The following is an 18,513-nucleotide window of genomic DNA, read 5'->3' on the forward strand; positions in this document are numbered from 1 at the left end:
GAGATGGATTCCTACATATAAAAGAAAAGTTTGGTGCTATACCAGGGGTCCTTAAACTTTTTGGCACACGCCCCCCTTGACGGTACCTAAAAATTTCGCCCCCCCCCTTCATTGCAAAATAAAAAAGCATTAAACAAAACAGCAATTTAATTTCAATTAACTTTCATTAATGTGAAGGATGTAGTTGTTTTTGGGAAACCAAACGATTAATTCGAGGCTTTGTGGAAGATAATGCACATCTTAGGTCGGCTGCACAGTCAAGTTTGTTCCTAGGTTTTGTCTTTATATTCATGAAGATGACGCTGTAAACGACTTGGTCTCAAAACGTCGTTGCTTAGCTTTTCTAAGCATATCGCGCATTGCGGTACGACTTTTTCGTTCACTGTGGTATCTATACAGCCATACGTCAGATAATTTTGGTCATACTTTCTCCTTTTTCCACTCAATACAATTAGTTTAATTACTGAAATATCTGGTTATTAAATCAATACTGAATTTAAGTTTTACTTCATTTTACGGTTTTAATATTGGCTGACGTTGGTTTTACCCTATTTAAACCGGGTACGCGACATTCCTATTTTTATTATGTGTGGCCGACACTGCACACAAGTTTTCAATCGTTAATAACTCGAAAATTATACGTTGTAAACTGATCGGATATTTACAGGTTAGTATCAAAAACATCTGGTTTCCTGCATACATCATTATTGTAAAACTATAGAAAATGCATTTAGTGTAAGTTAAGTATTTCTACAAGTGATACATTTGTAAAAGTTTTTCTTGTTACACCGCCCCCCGTTGTGAGAAAAACAGGTCGCGCTAAAAGAGAACAGTTAGTCGAGCTAGGATTGCATGAATGATTAAAGGAAAACAATACGCTTGAACGCAGAGAGACACCAAATATTATGACGTAACAATTGACGTATTTCAGAACCAAATTTCAAAAATACAATTGCCATCGTGACACACTTTAAAATTTTAGTAAAAATGAGCCTATAGCGAAAGTCAAGAAAGCATGTTTAAACATAGCTCATATAACACTGGACAACAATTTACAACTTATTTTTTATTCCTCGCTCATTTCAAGTTTACCTAGACTAATTTTGCAATGCTGAATCCAAATCTGGTCTTAGATTTTTTCTAACACGTCACGTTTTTGAGATATGATATATGCTCACGACAACCCATAACTGTGATTTTGGCTAATTTTGGCTGAGCGGAACAAAACATTACATGTAATCAACCCAGTAATTTCTATTGCAAATAACAGCATTATCATACTGCACAATTTAACACAACCCAGGATAATTAAATCAGACAAAAATAACATTATATTCCCTCAAAAGTGCTTTATACACTTGCTCTTTCGAGTATGTTCAGTGTCAGTTTCACGCTGAAGAAACCAGCAGTAGTCCCCCATCATGTTTGGGTTAAATCGACTTCTATACCGCGATTCCATCACAGAGATGTCTTGGTGAAATCTTTCCCCATGCTCGTCGCTCACATCACCCAGGTTTGGCGGGAAAAATTCCAAGTGTGAATGAAGAAAATGCAGTTTAACCGACATTCTGCAGCCCATTTCGCGGTATGATTCCAGCAAATTGTCCACTAGTTCCGAGTAATTTTCTGCCCTGTACTTCCCAAGAAAATTTTGTACAATCTGTACAAATGCATTCCAGGCTTTTAATTCAATTGAATTAAGCTTGGATGGAAATACTGGGTCACGGATCAAATCACGTATTTGGGGGCCAACAAATATTCCAGCTCTCAGTTTAGCATCACTTAGTATTGCACCAAATTTTTCTTTTATATGCAGGAATCCATCTCCATTGAAATCCATTGCCTTCACAAATTGTTTGATCAGGCCCAGTTTAATGTGAAGTGGTGGCAAGTACACTTTGCTCGGATCAATTAGGGGTTGGCACTTAACATTATATCTTCCAACAATGTAGTCCGTTCTCATTGGCCATTCAGTTGTGTCATAGTGGTTTGCATCGTCTCGACTGTCCCACAAACAGAGAAAGTACATATGCTTGGTGTAACCCAACTGCAATCTGAGAAAAAGTGACACAACTTTAAGGTCTCCACATATGTTCCAGTTATAAGCCCGGTAGTTAATGACCCGTAGGATGGTTTCCATAGACTCGTACGTCTCCTTCAAATCGACAGCATGAGCAATAGGGACAGAAGGCTTTTCATTCCCATTGTGCAGTAGGACAGCTTTCAAACTAGCTTTGCTAGAATCAATGAACAGTCTCCACTCAGTGCTGATGTGTTGGTGGCCAAGCTCATACATGAGTGAATCAACATCAGTGCAAAAACACACAGAGTCTTCGATTTTACCCCCCCTCTATAGTCATGGCCAAGAACATTCAAGAATGCATTAATTGTGAAAAGATAGAACATTGCATTTACAAAATAATGTCAATATTAATCTTACATAACATGCATTGTGACATAATATGACCAACAATTCGCTGGGAAAGAAAATTGCACAATACCTTGTACTGTAGAACCTTATAATATAGTGCCAATCAATGCAAAATCCGAATTTCGTGAATTTTCATATCTTGAAAACCTGACGTGATAGACCAATTCTGATTTCAGATTTGGAATCAGCGTCCCAAAGTTAGTCTAGGCAGTTTATTTTCATTTGAGGAATAATTTTGCTGTTGTCCAGTGTAATAGACAGTTTGTCATCTCTCGCGCCCCACTTATGAATGTTACACGCCCCACAGTTTAAGAACCACTGTGCTATACTAAGTGATGCTAAACTGAGAGCTGGAGCATTTGTTGGCCCCCAGATATGTGACCCAGTATTTCCATCCAAGCTTAATTCAATGGAATTAGAAGCCTGGAATGCGTTTGTACAGATTGTACAAAATTTTCTTGGGAACTACAGGGCAGAAAATTACTCGGATCTAGTCGAAAATTTGCTGGAATCATATCGCGAAATGGGCTGCAGAATGTCACTTAAACTGCATTTTCTTCGTTCACACTTGGACTTTTTCCCACCAAACCTGGGTGATGTGAGCGACGAGCTGGGTGGTGAAAGATTTCACCAAGACATCTCTTTGATGGAATCACGGTATAAAGGTCGGTTTGACCCTAACATGATGGGGGACTACTGCTGGTTTCTCCAGCGTGAAACTGACACTGAACATGCTCGAAATAGCAAGTGTAAAAGCACTTTTGAGGGGATACAATGCTATTTTGGTTTGGTTTAATCATCCTGGATTGTTTTAAATTGTGCAATATGATAATGCTGTTATTTTCACTAGCAATTAATGTGTTGATTACATCTAATGTTTTGTTCTGCACAGCCAAAATTAGCTGAAATGACAATTAAGGGTTGTTATGTGCTTATATCATATCTCAAAAACGTGATGTGTTAGAAAAAATCTAAAGCCAGATTTAGATTCAGCATGGCCACATTAGTCTAGATAAACTTGAAACGAGCAAGGAATAAAAATAAGTTGTTGCCCAGTGTAATTAATATGGCACATCAGTAACATTATGATAAAAAATTACTCCACTTTGGGTGAGTCGAGATAAATTTGTTGTACCAAGTTATTGTAAATAGCAGCCTGCAAGAGCAAATAAACTCAGAGCAAAGAACCAATGTACTAGTCTGAAACATGTCAAGTTCTGAAAATACAAAACAAATACCCCTGCTCTTGTCGTAATATCTGGAAAAACTTAGGTTAAATCACTCAAAGACAATCTAAATGAAATTTTTGGCAATAACATATCTTTTCAAGATTACAACTTTTCGTGGAACTTCAACTTTACGTAAAGCTTATTACAGTATCTACTGTATAATAGATTAAATAGAGCGTAAAACTAAGTCGTACGATGTTGTGAGTGACAATAGGACTAAAGTAGAAGCAAGCATTAGACACAGCGAAGAGTCAAATTTTCTCTTTTGACATTTTCACTTTTTCTTTCCGAGGAGTTTCTTCCTCTGTGCCTCCAGGAGAGACTCTAAGTGATCTGCTCTCTTCACCGCCGCTTCATATTCCTGCCGGATCTGGGATATCGTGTCCTCCTTTTTCACGATGGCGTGACGTACCCTGATGACGCAATCAATCGGCAACACCGTTTGTTACATATGATTGAATAGATTCGTTTTGGTAAAAATTTTTTTTCCTCGAATTTTTGTTAGTTAACAATTAATTAGAACTTGAACAATTGAGTAATCAGTTAACTTACCGTTTGTGTACTTCAGCCAATTCTTCTTCTTTTTCGTTGTTAATTCGTTCCAGTTCCAGCCTATATTTATAATTCATCAGTAATTAAGTAAGAACAACATGTATCACTTTTGTAGATTCAGAATGATTCATATAAGACGCCAAAGATATCGAACGAGTGAAACAGGTCACATAGAACTGAGCAGAACACCAGCATTCATGTTTCTAAACCAAGAGCAGGGCTGATTTATAATTAATTAGACAAAAAAACAAGAACTGTTCTGTCGGCACCTTGTGATACTCTGTCGTAAAACCAAAGTGCACACCTGGGAAAAACTCGTCATCCACTGACAGTTAAAATAATAAATATAATCCTGGGACAAGTCAATATTTTTAAACGCGAATTCCTCACCTCTGTCGAGCTCTTAACTCCGACAATTCCGTCTTCATTCTTTTGTTCTCCTCGTCAGTCACAACCAACCTATCAGCAAACTCCTGCCTTATGACGTCACTCACGTGACTTCGCTCCTCGACCAGTTTATTTTTGATCTAAATATATTTAATATATTTTCCCATCACAGTTTAGTAAAATAAATAACAACAGAATTCTGAATAACTCAGCAGAAATGAAGACATACCTTCTCCATATCGAGAGCTTCTTGTTCTTTCTGCTTGCATAAACTCTGAAGCCGTAAATTTGCGCTTTCAATTTCGTTAAAATCGACTTTCATTGAGTTGTATTTCTCCTGCAAAAAAAATTTAAGTGACCGAAAAAATAAAACATAGTTCAAATAACTTAATTAAAGTTTGGGTGTGTTTTGAGCTCTATGATTTTATTTCTACCTGAGTTTGCTTCTCGGATCTTTCGACTTCCCTCATTTCAGTCTCATACTTATCTCTGATCCGCTTTACTCTGAGAATAACATCATAGTCATATGAGTCAAAATGAAAAGAGTCAGCCTACGAGCTGAAGTGGGTGAGCAAGAGCTAAACACATAAATACAACCACAAGATAATTTTCGTACAAATTCATGAAACTTACCGGTTTTCTGTCGTTTTTTCAAGTTCATCTCGTTGCTGTTGCATATCGTCTTCTAATCTCAAGATGGCGGCTTCGATTTCGTTATCTCGGTCGCGTCTGACTGACTCCTTCAATTCCCGCTCTTTTTGGATCATAAACGCTTCCTGGAAAGGAAGAAAGGAAACGCCAACTGATTTTGCATCGGTGCACGATTTTATCCGCACAAAATATCGTAGAGAGAGTTTGTAAGTAGAAATCATTCCATAGCTTTACTTCAGATATCGATCGCACAATGAAAACAAAAATCACATTGCACATTAAAAGCCATTTGATTGAACTTTCTAACATGAGACGTTATACCAAATACTAATGATGGTTGGAATATCACAGCATGCACCATTGCACCCACTCAAACACATCTTTTTACAGATTCCCTCCACTATACACCAAGCATGTCTTTGAGACGCACCTATACAGAACACAACAAGTCTATTCCATTTAAGGATTTCAAGGTTACCTGTTTCTTCATGTAGTTTTCTTGCCAGGCTTGTTTTTCCACTTGGAGGCGCTCTTCTACCAGTTTCATTTCCTCTCTATGACGTCGCGATGCATCATCAGTGCTCTTCTCAAACTCGTCCCTGAGAGCGGATGCAGCTATCTTGTTGTTCTCTGACAACAACGAACGAGCGCACATTTAAGTTTGCATTTTGCTAAAAATCAAGTTTTAGTGAATTGCGTACAACATGTTACCTTCTAATTGCTCTCTGAGTTGGTTCAATTCATTTCTTTGTCTGTTCAAACAAAATTCAACAAAAAATAATTTTTATCTAACATATTTTTCTATATCCTCATACACATATCATAATAGTAACAACTACATCTATTGTTATGATTATATTTAAACAATCGAAATGATAAAATGCCCAGAAACTGCAACTACAAATAAGTAAAGTTCGGAAGAAAACTTACCTCGCAGCTTGTTGGCCCATTCTCTCTTTTTCCTCGGCAACTTCGGCAAACAGTCTCTTCCTCTGCTGCTGAAGAGCAATCTCCTCCTGTTCCATTTGTTTTTCATACCTGGTGGGTGACCAAAGATTATCGGGATTATGACTAGTCCAACAAAATCATAATATTTCAACGAAAACACCTATTAAAGCTAGTTTTTGCATTAACATTTAACATTAACTAATTAACATTAACCACAGATACTCAGTGGATCAAGTTAGCTGATAATTTTGAACATGAAATTTTCCTTTAAAAGCCAACGAACTAAAACGACTAAAATTAGAGAAAACAAAGCAACTAAAGTCAATAATTCAACGAAGAAACCTTTGTCTGGCCATCTCTCTTTCCCTGGTGCACGCAGCTTCCTTTTCTCGTTCCAGTTGCTCCCTGAGCTCTTCGGTTTGACGAATGTATCGTTGACCAGCTCTTTCGTCAGACTAAAAAGGAAAAACCGAAACACATTAATTGCTGCAGAGACAACACATTTAAAAGTATGTTGACTGATACTGATAGATATCTGTATACTATAGATATTTAAGCAAGCAGGGCCAAGATGGCAGCTACGTACAAAAGCTTACCCTGAGTAGTTCAGCTTCTTGGATGGCTTTCACTTTTTTCATTTCTTCTTTATGTTTGGCAATCAGCCGCTGAATCTCTGGTTCCAATCCTTTTACAGTCATCTCCTGATGTGGTTAAAAAAAACAGTTAATTCAGTGTCGTGAACAACAAAGCATTGTAAATTATTAAAGTGCAAACTTTTATTTCAGTTTCAGGACTTTGAATGTAGGAAGCTCAGACTATATTATTATATGGCGTGATCTAAATACACAATCTGTATAATTCACGCCATTAGCATGATGACCAGTTTACTGCTTTGGGTCCTGTGCAGTGAATTGACCAACAGACTTACAAATTCACTAACATTCCAACAGTAAACAAACGTTTGGTTCGACTAACCTTAATTTTTTTGGTCTTTTCATCAATCCACTTTTCACGTCTCAGTTTTTCTGCGGCAATCAGCACATCCTTGGCCTGAAGCACAAAAAAACAGACACTTCTTTGCAATAAGTGCACCTTACAACTTTTCCGCATGTATCGAAAGGAAAAATCTATTTGATGAAATTACTTTCTGCAGTTGAACTGAATGTGATTCCGTCATCTGTTTTATCTTTTTCTGGTATCTCTCATCAGCCTGCTTCATTTCAGCAACGAGCTTTTCACACTTGTCGTTTAAGGCTTTCTTGTCATCGATTAACTTCAAAAGGTATTTTTGACATTAACAAAGTAGCTTAATTTTACGCAAAAGCAATTTCAAAAAACTTTTGCAGTCAAGTCAAGTGGAGGGAGAGTAATGGTATAACTTAAACCTGATCAATGAAAGATAAGTGACGTTGAATAGTTGATTCGTATTGGTTCTTTTGCAATTTCAAACGTTGCTCAAATTCCTTTTCTTGTTCCTTTATTTGCCGTATGTTCAATTCCCGCTGTTGTCCCTGATCAACCAATTTTTTTCTTCTATTAATTGCTTTGAACAAATTTCGATAAAATGGTGACAAATCCACTCACCAAAGCATTTTGGAGCAGTGAAACACTTCTTGACTTTTCTTCCAAATCTAATTTTACCTGCAGCATTTGACTTGTGACCTAATAATACAGATCCATATAAGCAATCAGTAAAAATAGGGAAAAGTTCAGTGAAAAAAGCAAACTTTTCTTGCAGAGATAAGTTACTTTTTCTTTGTTACGCAAATGTACATAAAGTAACTCCGCTTACTATGACCACCTTGGTACCAAACCATTTTGGTCATAATATCTGAATAACCACATTAACGAAAACTGCTACAGTACTGTTTAACTGCACGACGATTGTTTAACTGCACACAAGTGCACCACCACTGTTCAACTGCACTGCTAGACAAACAACCGAAGCATTAGAAATGTTTTTCAGAGTTTCAGTGATCAGCAAATCGCCTGCTGCGATAATATAATCTAGGCTAACATATTCACAACTTTATTCCTGACGCATTAGACTAACATTAGAGATTCTAACAGTACAGCACTATTACCTCTGTAGCGGACTGTTCTGCGTGTATTAGTTGTTCTGTTGAAGTTGTGTCCTTGGCGACCACAGTTTGTGTGCTTTCAACTTCATCAAGGTAATGCATGATGCTGTGGAGTTTTGCTTCGGTGAGAAGTGAGTCTGCATCTTTAAAAAAATAAACAACTAACTCAATACTTCAAGAATTGAATGGATTTATTCTTAACGCTCAGTAAGTGTAGAAATGGTCCTAATTGAAAACAATTCTTGCAATAGATTTATTTGAAGTTTGATATTAACTGGAGTTGTTTGTTAATCGAACCTCGTTTATTACTGTTAGTCTTGTTGGATTTCCCTGACACTTTCGAGACAACCGACTGGTTTTCAGATTGAAGTTCATCAATCCAAGACAATTTTTCATCTAGAGCCTAAAACAGGCAAGGTGTTGTTAACATAGATATGGCCCTATAAAAATCAAAGAATGCTATAGGAAAAATGCAAAAACCACACTAATGAAAGAAAAAGCAAAAACTATCAAATACGATAAGCATTTAATGGGATGGGTGCAGTTGTTATGCTGCAATTAACTCATCGATGTTTGGTTTGGTTTTGGATAGCGCAACTATCATGTCCTGTACTACATTCACCCTCTGAAACTGCTTTACGGACCCCAGTTTGGGAACCGCTGGCATACAAGCCATGAACAACAGCTGATAGTAGTTGGCATACAAGCCAGGAACAACAGCTTGTAGTAGTTGGCATACAAGCTAGGTACAAGAGCTGATAGTAGTTGTCGTACAAGCTAGGTACAACAGCTAGTAGTAGTTGGCATACAAGCTAGGTACAAGAGCTAATAGTAGTTGGCATACAAGCTAGGTACAACAGCTAGTAGTAGTTGGCATACAATTTAGGAACAGTAGATAGTAGTTGGCATACAAGCTAGGAACAACAGCTTGTAGTAGTTGGCATACAAGCTAGGTACAAGAGCTGATAGTAGTTGACGTACAAGCCAGGTACAACAGCTAGTAGTAGTTGGCATAGAAGCTAGGTACAACAGCTGATAGTAGTTGGCATACAATCCAGGAACAGTAGATAGTAATAGTTGGCATACAAGCTAGGAACAACAGCTTGTAGTAGTTGGCATACAAGCTAGGTACAAGAGCTGATAGTAGTTGGCGTACAAGCTAGGAACAACAGCTAGTAGTAGTTAGCATACAAGCTAGGAACAACAGCTTGTAGTAGTTGGCATACAAGCTAGGTACAAGAGCTGATAGTAGTTGGCGTACAAGCTAGGAACAACAGCTAGTAGTAGTTGGCATACAAACCAGGTACAACAGCTGATAGTAGTTGGCATACAAGCCAGGTACAACAGCTGATAGTAGTTGGCATGCAATCTAGGAACAGTAGATAGTAATAGTTGGCATACAAGCTAGGAACAAACTGGTAGTAGTTGGCATACAAGCTAGGAACAACAGCTGGTAGTAGTTGGCATACAAGCTAGGAACAACAGCTGGTAGTAATTGGCATACAAGCTAGGTACAAGAGCTGATAGTAGTTGGCATTCAAGCTAGGAACAACAGCTCAAAATAGTTGGCATACAAGCCAGGTACAGTTGATAGTAATAGTTGGCATACAAGCTGGGAACAACAGCTAGTAGTAGTTGGCATACAAGCTAGGCACAACAGCTAGTAGTAGTTGGCATACAAGCTAGGTACAAGAGCTGATAGTAGTTGGCATACAAGTTAGGAACAACAACTGGTAGTAGTTGGCATACAAGCTAGGAACAACAGCTGATAGTAGTTGGCATACAAGCTAGGAACAGCAGCTAGTAGTAGTTGGCATACAAGCTAGCAAGAGAGCTAGACAAGAGCTGATAGTAGTTGGCATACAAGCTAGGAACAACAGCTGATAGTAGTTGACATTCAAGCTAGGTACAACAACTGGTAGTAGTTGGCATACAAGCTAGGAACAGTAGATAGTAGTAATTGGCATACAAGCTAGGAACAACAGCTGGTAATAGTTGGCATACAAGTTAGGAACAAACTGGTAGTAGTGGGCATACAAGCTAGGAATAGCAGATAGTAGTAGTTGGCATACAAGCTAGGAACAACAGCTGATAGTAGTTGGCATACAAGCTAGGTACAACAGCTAGTAGTAGTTGGCATACAAGCTAGGTACAACAGCTGATAGTAGTTGACATACAACAACAGGAGGTTATCATCATAATTTCAGTGTCGACAAAAATAGCGAAACCCAGATCAAAGGTAACAAAATGGGAACTCACTGATTTTGGCTTCGGAAGATGCTCAGGTTCCTCTTCAAGTTGCTTGATTGTTGCTAAAACGTCGTCTAATGTTGTTCGAGATTTCAAGGTCTCACCAGATGTTGCTGCTCCACCAACCTCAATTACTGGGTTATGACTGACACAGAACAACGATTTATTGTACACAGTATTATGTGCGACAACAGATATTACAAAGGCGTTAACATGGAACAAATCTGTCGTAATTAATTGCATTATTCCATCTCTCATCTCATTATCCGCAAGATTCTGATTCTTAGAACTGTATTATATTTGAATGAGGAACTTAAGACAGCTCACATATATTGATTTTTGCATAAGTTCCCTTACATGTTGTGTTTTGCCACGCTACATGTTATAACATAAATGTTTAAAGATGGAGGACATCTCACCTTGGTGGCGATCTTCCATCAGCAACATCCATAGAGCTCCCAGGAGCAGACTATTAAAATAACAATGCACAAGATGTTGTATCTAAAAAATTCAACAAAAAATTTAAATCAAAAATTACTTTAAATATGTCTTCAACTTCGTTTTCTTCAAGTTTACTCTCGATGTTATCTTCTGTTGCCTGATTGGACAATTTTTGTACAGTCTTTTGTCGTTTTGAAGACTTGCTTTTCTTTCGTGACTCCATCTTTTGCTTGACAAGTTCAATTTCCTCCTCCGCTACCTTGCGCACTGCTTCCTTTTGTCTTTCTCTCTTTTCTTGTAACTCCTGTATGGGTAAAAATGGCCAAGATGTTGTTAAGGCTTTGAACATGTTTGCATAAGCATAGCAAAATGTGTTGTGGTCTTCAGGGTTGTGGTGCAATTAGGCTGTTGCTTACACTATAAAAATCACATTTTTCTCTCTCACCTTCATCGCTTGCATTCGAGCTTCCTTCGCCTTTTGCTCTCGTTGCTTCTTCTTTTCCTCTTCTGTCCTGTGACTTATTTTAAGAGAGTTTTGGAGGAGATTATTTTCGATTTCCTGCAATGGAATAAAATAGTTTAAAGTTTATACACTATGGGGCTTGGCATGGGGTCAGTTTTGAAAATCTGATGGTGTTCACATCTATAGAGAATAACTTAAAACAGGAATAAAAGGTGAATAAAATATTACTGTAACGCAATCTGATAGGCATTGTCACACCACCTACCTAAGCTAATGCATCTCAAATACAGTTGTTTATTTCGTATTATATTGTTTATTAATGCTTTTGTACACTTCCATATTGTTTACAGTAAGATGCAGTTGACAAGCCTAAGTGCAAATTGCATACTTCCTTCTTTGAAGAGAGCATCCTTTTGACTGCTGCTTCACCAGTTTTCCTCCTTAATGAATGTCTACGATACCAAGTTTGAATCTTTCTTGCACTATGAGCACGCTGAAAAAACATGCATAAACCATTAAACCATTATAACTTGCAAAGTTATCACAATCTTGTTTCTATAAACATAAAATTGAAAGTATTTCACCTGAAATTCAACAACTTCTGATGCCATAAAATCAGCATCATTGCCAGTTTGTACAAAGCCAATGTCGTCTTTTTCCCGCAGTGATGCAACAGAAACTCGTGGTGATGTGGTTGCATAAGCATAAACGCTTTCATGGACAGATATGTTGTCTGTTGCATCAACTGGGTCATCTTTATATTTGTTTACATTTCTGAAAATAACATTTACATCATTTGTAACTTACAAAAACGTGGATATGCTTTCGCATAAATTTCTATTAATAAATTTACAAGCAATTGTGATATTATCACACAAAGCAATGTAAGATATTATAGGAAAAGCATATCTAATATCAATAACAGAATAATACCAACACTCGCATTAAATTCAGAATTGCCTGAATAATTTCATTGATAGAACTTTTCCCTCTTGTTGTTGTCATTAACTACATCTGTGTTATTTTTCAAATATTTATGATTTTACTCCCATCAAAATCTTATTTCTTTAATGAGAATAGGGCCGTTCAAATTTCCTCTAGCAATTATTAGAGAGACAATTGGTTACATAATACACACTTGATGTAGGATTTGAGGTAGTTCACACTTCCATCTCCTTTAGCGAGATTTACTTCTGCTGGGAGTGACAAAAAGCCATCAACGTCCTTTTCGTCATATCTGTAAAATTAATTAATAGATATAATTTGACCGTATGTCTCCAAGTAAAATTTCACTTGGTTTGTCGTGTTCTATAGGAACCAAACTCACTAGGTTTTCATTTGGTTTATGCTGACACAAGTACAAAGCTAAAATCTGTACAAGCAGCCTGACGTAATAAAATTACAAAGATGGATCGGTTGCAAACACATAGCAAGGCACATCATTCACAGAATGTGCGATCAACTCACTCAATGCTCCTTGCTGTTGACATTGAACCTTGCACAGTGGACACACTTCTTGCACTTGTGGGGATTTTGAATACCCTGTCAGTTGTCATCTAAATTTTGATAAACTTCCAAATTAAATCACAAAGCAGTAAAAGTAAGGCCACTTTTTCCAAAAAAGACTATCATAGTATGTACACTGCACATGGCCTATCTAAAGCTTTGACACTGGTATCCTTAAAATCTTTCAAACAAAAAGTGCCTACCGCGCTGGATGAAGCTTGAAATGACAAGGACGACTTTGCATAAGAACTTCTCGACTTTGTGGATGACTGCTCAAAGAATGACAAATAATCATCAGATGAAATACTTTGGTCTTGAGATCTGCCAACATCTCTTTGATGTCTGTTTTCTTTGTCAGGAAAGGACATTGCTAATGCTGGTGATGTTTTTTCTTGTGAGCATTAAAAACAGTATAGATATGTCAGTGGCAATAGAAACAACATTTTAGCGTGCAGTAAATAAGTGCCTTCAAGTGAGTATATACCAGGGTTGGAGCGATTACGTTTATCAAGTAAATAAGTAATTACACCAAGGATTTTTAATTCGATGTTTGACCAGCGTTTTAAAGATGCTTGTGAATCAATCTGAATAAACTATGCGCTTTGAATAAATTAATCACTTTTCGTAAACCTCCCATAGCTTGAGTGATCACTTCTAGAACGTTAAACAAATAATAATAATCAATCAAGAAAATCTGTATTTTCAACTTCAAAATGACAAGGTTGCCATATTAGTTTCGAACTAAGATGAAAAATATTGGATAACAACATTTTGACTAAAGCAATTTTTACATATATATATATATACTGTATATGTTTCAGCTAGGAAACACTGTAAACCATTTAAAATACTGTAAATAAACATAATTAAACTGCTTAAAGCAATTCTCACAATTTTTCTATTTTATTTCATAGTCATGCAGTTCAAGTTGTTTATGCTATTTTGAAAATAAATGATACTTGGTTGGCCAATGACGAATGGTTGACTAAGTCTGTAAAATGTCAGTGTTGAATGGAATAAGAGTTAATCATTGCACGTGACTTGGAAATGAGTTACATACAATCCAAGGTAATGGCAAGTTTATTAAACATAAATTGATTTTTTTGTTTTGCCAACTATACCTTCAAATTCAAGAATCAACTGATAACTAAAATTTAAGTCCTGAATTTATTCAAATAAAATTCGATTAACAAGAAAATGCTTAAGATTGACAATTGATTGCGATTACTAATTTCCCCAAGCCTGGTATATGTCATGGAAATGTATGTTAATATCATGAGTTTTATGAATTGTTTGGGTTATATACAATTTTCTATATACACAACTAATAAAGATTTTTTTGACATGATGCTTGAATAGATGCAGTAGGTAGATTAACTTACCTTTTACTTTGGATGCTTTACGAGCAGAAAGTGGTCTGGATTTAGAGAATGATTTTGCAGCTGAAGTATTCGCAAGACGTTTAGAAGAATTCGTTTCATTACGTTCACTTTTCATGGATGCACGTAGCCTTGAGCTTGTAGTTGACCTAATACAATTAACAATATATATTTTTGCAATACAACAAATACACAACATTCAATGTAATCAGGTCTTGTTTATCTGAACCCCAAAAAACCTGGTTAGGTAACCAGTAAAAAACCAGCCTATCCCGGCAAACCCAACATAAAAATGCTAGGAACAGATTTCGGAAACCTTGCTTTCTGGCTTTAACAGAGAAATTTAGAAACGTAAACGTTACCAAATCAAAAAAAGACCATAGCTTATCCAGAGTGCGAAAAGTGTAACGTGTTTATTCGTCAACATTTCATACTTGTCACACTTCAATGCTTGTTTTTGGCTTCATCATTGACCATTTTTCTGAATTCCTTTCATTTATTTTGCTTTTCGCCATGATTATAGAGGAGAAAAAACTGTGCTGATGGGAAGCTAATGGTCACGAATGCATTAGCAACAATGATAATATATCGATATAGAATATGTAAAATATACACCACTAATGCTTGATTGTGTTTCAGAATGAGATTGCAAATGTAGACGACATAACTTTGTCCAAAATATGCAAAAAATCGTAGTGAAAAGTATGGCACATGCATGCACAAATGTTATTAACATATACATAGAGATAGAATTTTTCATACATTCGTTGTTGATTTGTAAAAAAAGGAAACAATGTTTGATGGTTTAAACCGAAATAATAATCAAAATGCATTATATATATCAATTTAAAATGCTTGGCACTACCATGCTTGACAAATAACACTGCACATTAGGTGATATATGACACCGAACAAATTTTCCAAATTTTTCAATCTAGCAACTAGCAAGCTACAGAGATGACAAGTAGATACATGATACTGTATATTAAATACCTGGGTGAAGATGTAATATTTTTTCGTGGTGGTGAAACTTGAGAGCCACTTAAAGTCAAGTCAACAGGAGTTTGATAACAGGAATAATTTCCAGACATGTCTGCCAAATTTTTGCTAGATGTGAAAACAAAATAGATTATTAATTAGCACATTCTTTACTTTCATGTCACACCAGGCTCTCATAACCAGATTGTAACCAACCGTTGATTATACATACAAACTAAATCTGCAAATCTAATATCTGCCTTTTGAGTCTTCATAAATTCAGTTATATGGTATACTTTTTATCCAGGACTAAGTTTTTATTACTATACAATATCTTTCACTCTCTGCAAAGTGCAAACATATCCATTATATTTCTCTGTGTGCTTTTTCTCAGTTATACATTTGTTGAGCATTTCGTAATATTCTTTGTGTGCGTTTAACTGTTTTCTAGTGTGAGGTAAGCTTTTATTAGATATATTATTTTTTAATAACTTAACTTTGTTCTGTATTTGATGGTCGTGCAGACCTATCTTGTTATAGGACCATTATTACCATCTTGCATCTTCTAAACGCTTATTTAAATTCTCATTGCATGAACAAAACATAGCGCTCTCCGAAACCCCAAAGTTGCATTGAATATAAACCCCAAGTTTTCGATGAAAGTTTGCCACTTTCACTGGCAACGCATATAAGTGTAGTTTTTCCATTGTTGGTACTTCTAACACCAAAAATATAAAATGTTCTATCAATACAAAGTGAAAACAAATAGAAACTAGTAGTTCGTCAGACAACTTCAACACGAATCGAAATATTAACACAGATGTTTTAGGGGAGATAAATCTTCCCAGTCTGGTTCCACTTTATGCAAGTGGACATACAGTAGTAGTCACAAATAGGCTAGTTGCCAGCCAAGCCATATACACAAAGTTTCGTGTTAGACACAATGCTTCATAATTTCCATCAAGTTTTATTGTTTTGTATTGTTGTTTGAATCTTGTGCTACTATTGTGTATCACGATTTATAAAAAAAAAAATTGAGGCTTTGGTGCATGAGCATGACATCACGCCAGAATTTGCATCTTTGCACGCTGGATTTCCCTTCGAAAACTGCCATACTTTGCAGTCTGGGCGGTCAGTTAGAAAACAAAGGTATCGAGTTATGTTTTACACTGATCAAAGCGTGTTTTCACAGAACGCTCAGTTTGTTTTTCATCCTCTGCATGATTCCATATTTCCACATACTTTCTTAGACTTTTTGGGTTATACGGCAGTACTGCAGAGTATGGCCGCTTTCAACAGGATCTTGGCTGGGCCAAACAACCAAAAATGACAAGTACCGGTATGGTGTGCAAAAATGCTCAGACGTAATGGAAGTGTGCACCTAGATGCACAATTATACAGTAATGTAAACAGTTTGACTTATTCAATCTTTAAATCAATTGAAAATTGAGTGCATCAAAGTTCTGTCCAAATCATTAAGTGCAGAATAACGCAATTAATGTGTGGCACTGAAGCTAATGAAAAGCAGTATCGAATGCGCCTATGCCAAACTCTGCTGTCTGGCTATACTTATACATGGCGACTTTTGCTACAGGCAAGGATAACGTTCAATCTGCTCTCGCAGCTGAATGTATTACCACAGTATAAAAAACTTTATTTTGCAACTGTTATCCTTTATGTTCAAGCAGTAAGCTATCCTACAGTTAAACGCAGGCAGTTTATTTAGACTTCAGAGTATGTCATTGGTAAGATAGGCTTCAGGTCCAGAACTGATTTTTCATTTTTTACCACAATGAATAAAGCGTTAAAAGTCCCCATAACAAACTCAACGTTGCGTATCAAAAAAACCATAGAAATCAAACAACAAAAATAATGTTAACGACGGGAATGATTAAAAGAAAATGCGTTCAATGCAGTTTGGCGAGTATTTACGTGTTTCAACTCTTGTTTTATTAGCAATTTAACTGGCCTTCATTCTATTGTGACGTTTAGTGGGCGGCTTGAATTGTCTTGTTTCATCTGAATTGTCTACAACTTTTTCAAGTTAGTGATGCTTTCTGCCGAAAGAATAACCAAGAATCGAATGATAAAGACGCGTATTAAGATCGCAAAATCTTACCTATACAATAAAATCCGACCCAGCGCAAGCAGAGGGGGCTAACAACAGGTGGGTTTTACACTAAGTTTTTGTGGCATACCATAAATATTTCAAGTAACAACGTCATTCGTGTATGGTCAGTATCCTTCTTTATAGAATATTTTCTAAAACGGCAATCAACATTTTTATATCACCATCAAAATTGGAGTTGTGCAGCAAAGACTACAGTATGACATTGGCAGAGGAGGTGTGGTAGCAGACTGAGAGGTGTCGGCACGAATATCTTGACACAGAGTTGTAAACAGGCTTCGTATTGTTAACCCGACAATTTATTTGAAAACCATGTTGGGCCCGAAAGTTGAATTGCTTGAATGAATCAAAGTCATTTTTTAAGTTGTGCTTTGCTCTCTGCGGGTGGTTTCACAACTCTGCGCGCATCTCAGCGTATGAGGCTTTTGTGATAATGACGCCTTCAAAAACTTGACAGCAGGGTTTTGTTCAGTTTAAATTTAGCCTTTTTAATATTTCACTGTTTTACTTATCAGCCGGCATTGGTTTCTGAAAACTCGATCCCGCTGTACTGTGTATTCAAGAAGATAAAAACGGCGTGAAATAAAGCTTTTTGTTACGCTGTTTGTAGATGCTTTTGACATTTACGGTGGACAGTTTACAAATAACTGACAAGCAAAAAGGCTGGACCACCAGATTTAATTTAGGTAGGGCTACCATATGTCTTCTTTTCTAAAGAAAAATGCATTGTCCTCGGAGGACACTGAAAAATGCCCAAATGTGCTCCTTTTTGGCTTTTTGCGCTTTCTTGCTTATATTTTCAACAGAATTGTATGTTTATGTGACTTTTCGGCATGAGGCCTAAGTCAAGTAAAATGACTTTTCAGCGACAGCATGAGGTCTAATCATTTTTATTATCATTGTTTTAATTTAGACAAACATAAAATCTAAATAAAGCTAAGCAATAAAGCCAAAGAGGAACACTGTGTTTTCTGATGAATTGCGGCACAAGTATCCTTGTTTCAGAAAAATGGTTCCACGACATATGGCCGCGGGAAAATGACCGCGAACAAACTCACCGGGGACAACTGAACGTGACGTAAATTGACC

At 36.6% G+C, this 18,513-nt stretch overlaps 1 protein-coding gene across 1 annotated transcript; it reads right to left on the reverse strand.

Annotated features, from left to right (window-relative positions):
* Window positions 1-1,239: 1,239 nt before the first annotated feature.
* On the reverse strand, window positions 1,240-15,424 carry LOC143470512 (centrosomal protein of 131 kDa-like). Its single transcript, XM_076968686.1, has 28 exons — window positions 15,312-15,424; window positions 14,322-14,467; window positions 13,143-13,330; window positions 12,901-12,989; window positions 12,572-12,670; window positions 12,018-12,207; window positions 11,822-11,926; window positions 11,416-11,529; window positions 11,068-11,274; window positions 10,949-10,998; window positions 10,539-10,674; window positions 8,577-8,682; window positions 8,283-8,422; window positions 7,783-7,860; window positions 7,584-7,709; window positions 7,343-7,471; window positions 7,174-7,248; window positions 6,795-6,899; window positions 6,541-6,653; window positions 6,181-6,288; window positions 5,962-6,002; window positions 5,729-5,880; window positions 5,233-5,375; window positions 5,034-5,103; window positions 4,829-4,936; window positions 4,603-4,739; window positions 4,213-4,272; window positions 1,240-4,073 (listed from the first exon to the last, which is right to left on the reverse strand). The coding sequence occupies exons 1-28, from the start codon at window positions 15,407-15,409 to the stop codon at window positions 3,935-3,937; spliced, it is 3,252 nt and encodes a 1,083-aa protein (XP_076824801.1). The 5' UTR covers window positions 15,410-15,424; the 3' UTR covers window positions 1,240-3,934.
* Between the last annotated feature and the right edge of the window lie 3,089 nt (window positions 15,425-18,513).

This window comes from Clavelina lepadiformis, chromosome 9 (genome assembly GCF_947623445.1).
Source record: "Clavelina lepadiformis chromosome 9, kaClaLepa1.1, whole genome shotgun sequence".
NCBI classification, from domain to species: domain Eukaryota; kingdom Metazoa; phylum Chordata; class Ascidiacea; order Aplousobranchia; family Clavelinidae; genus Clavelina; species Clavelina lepadiformis.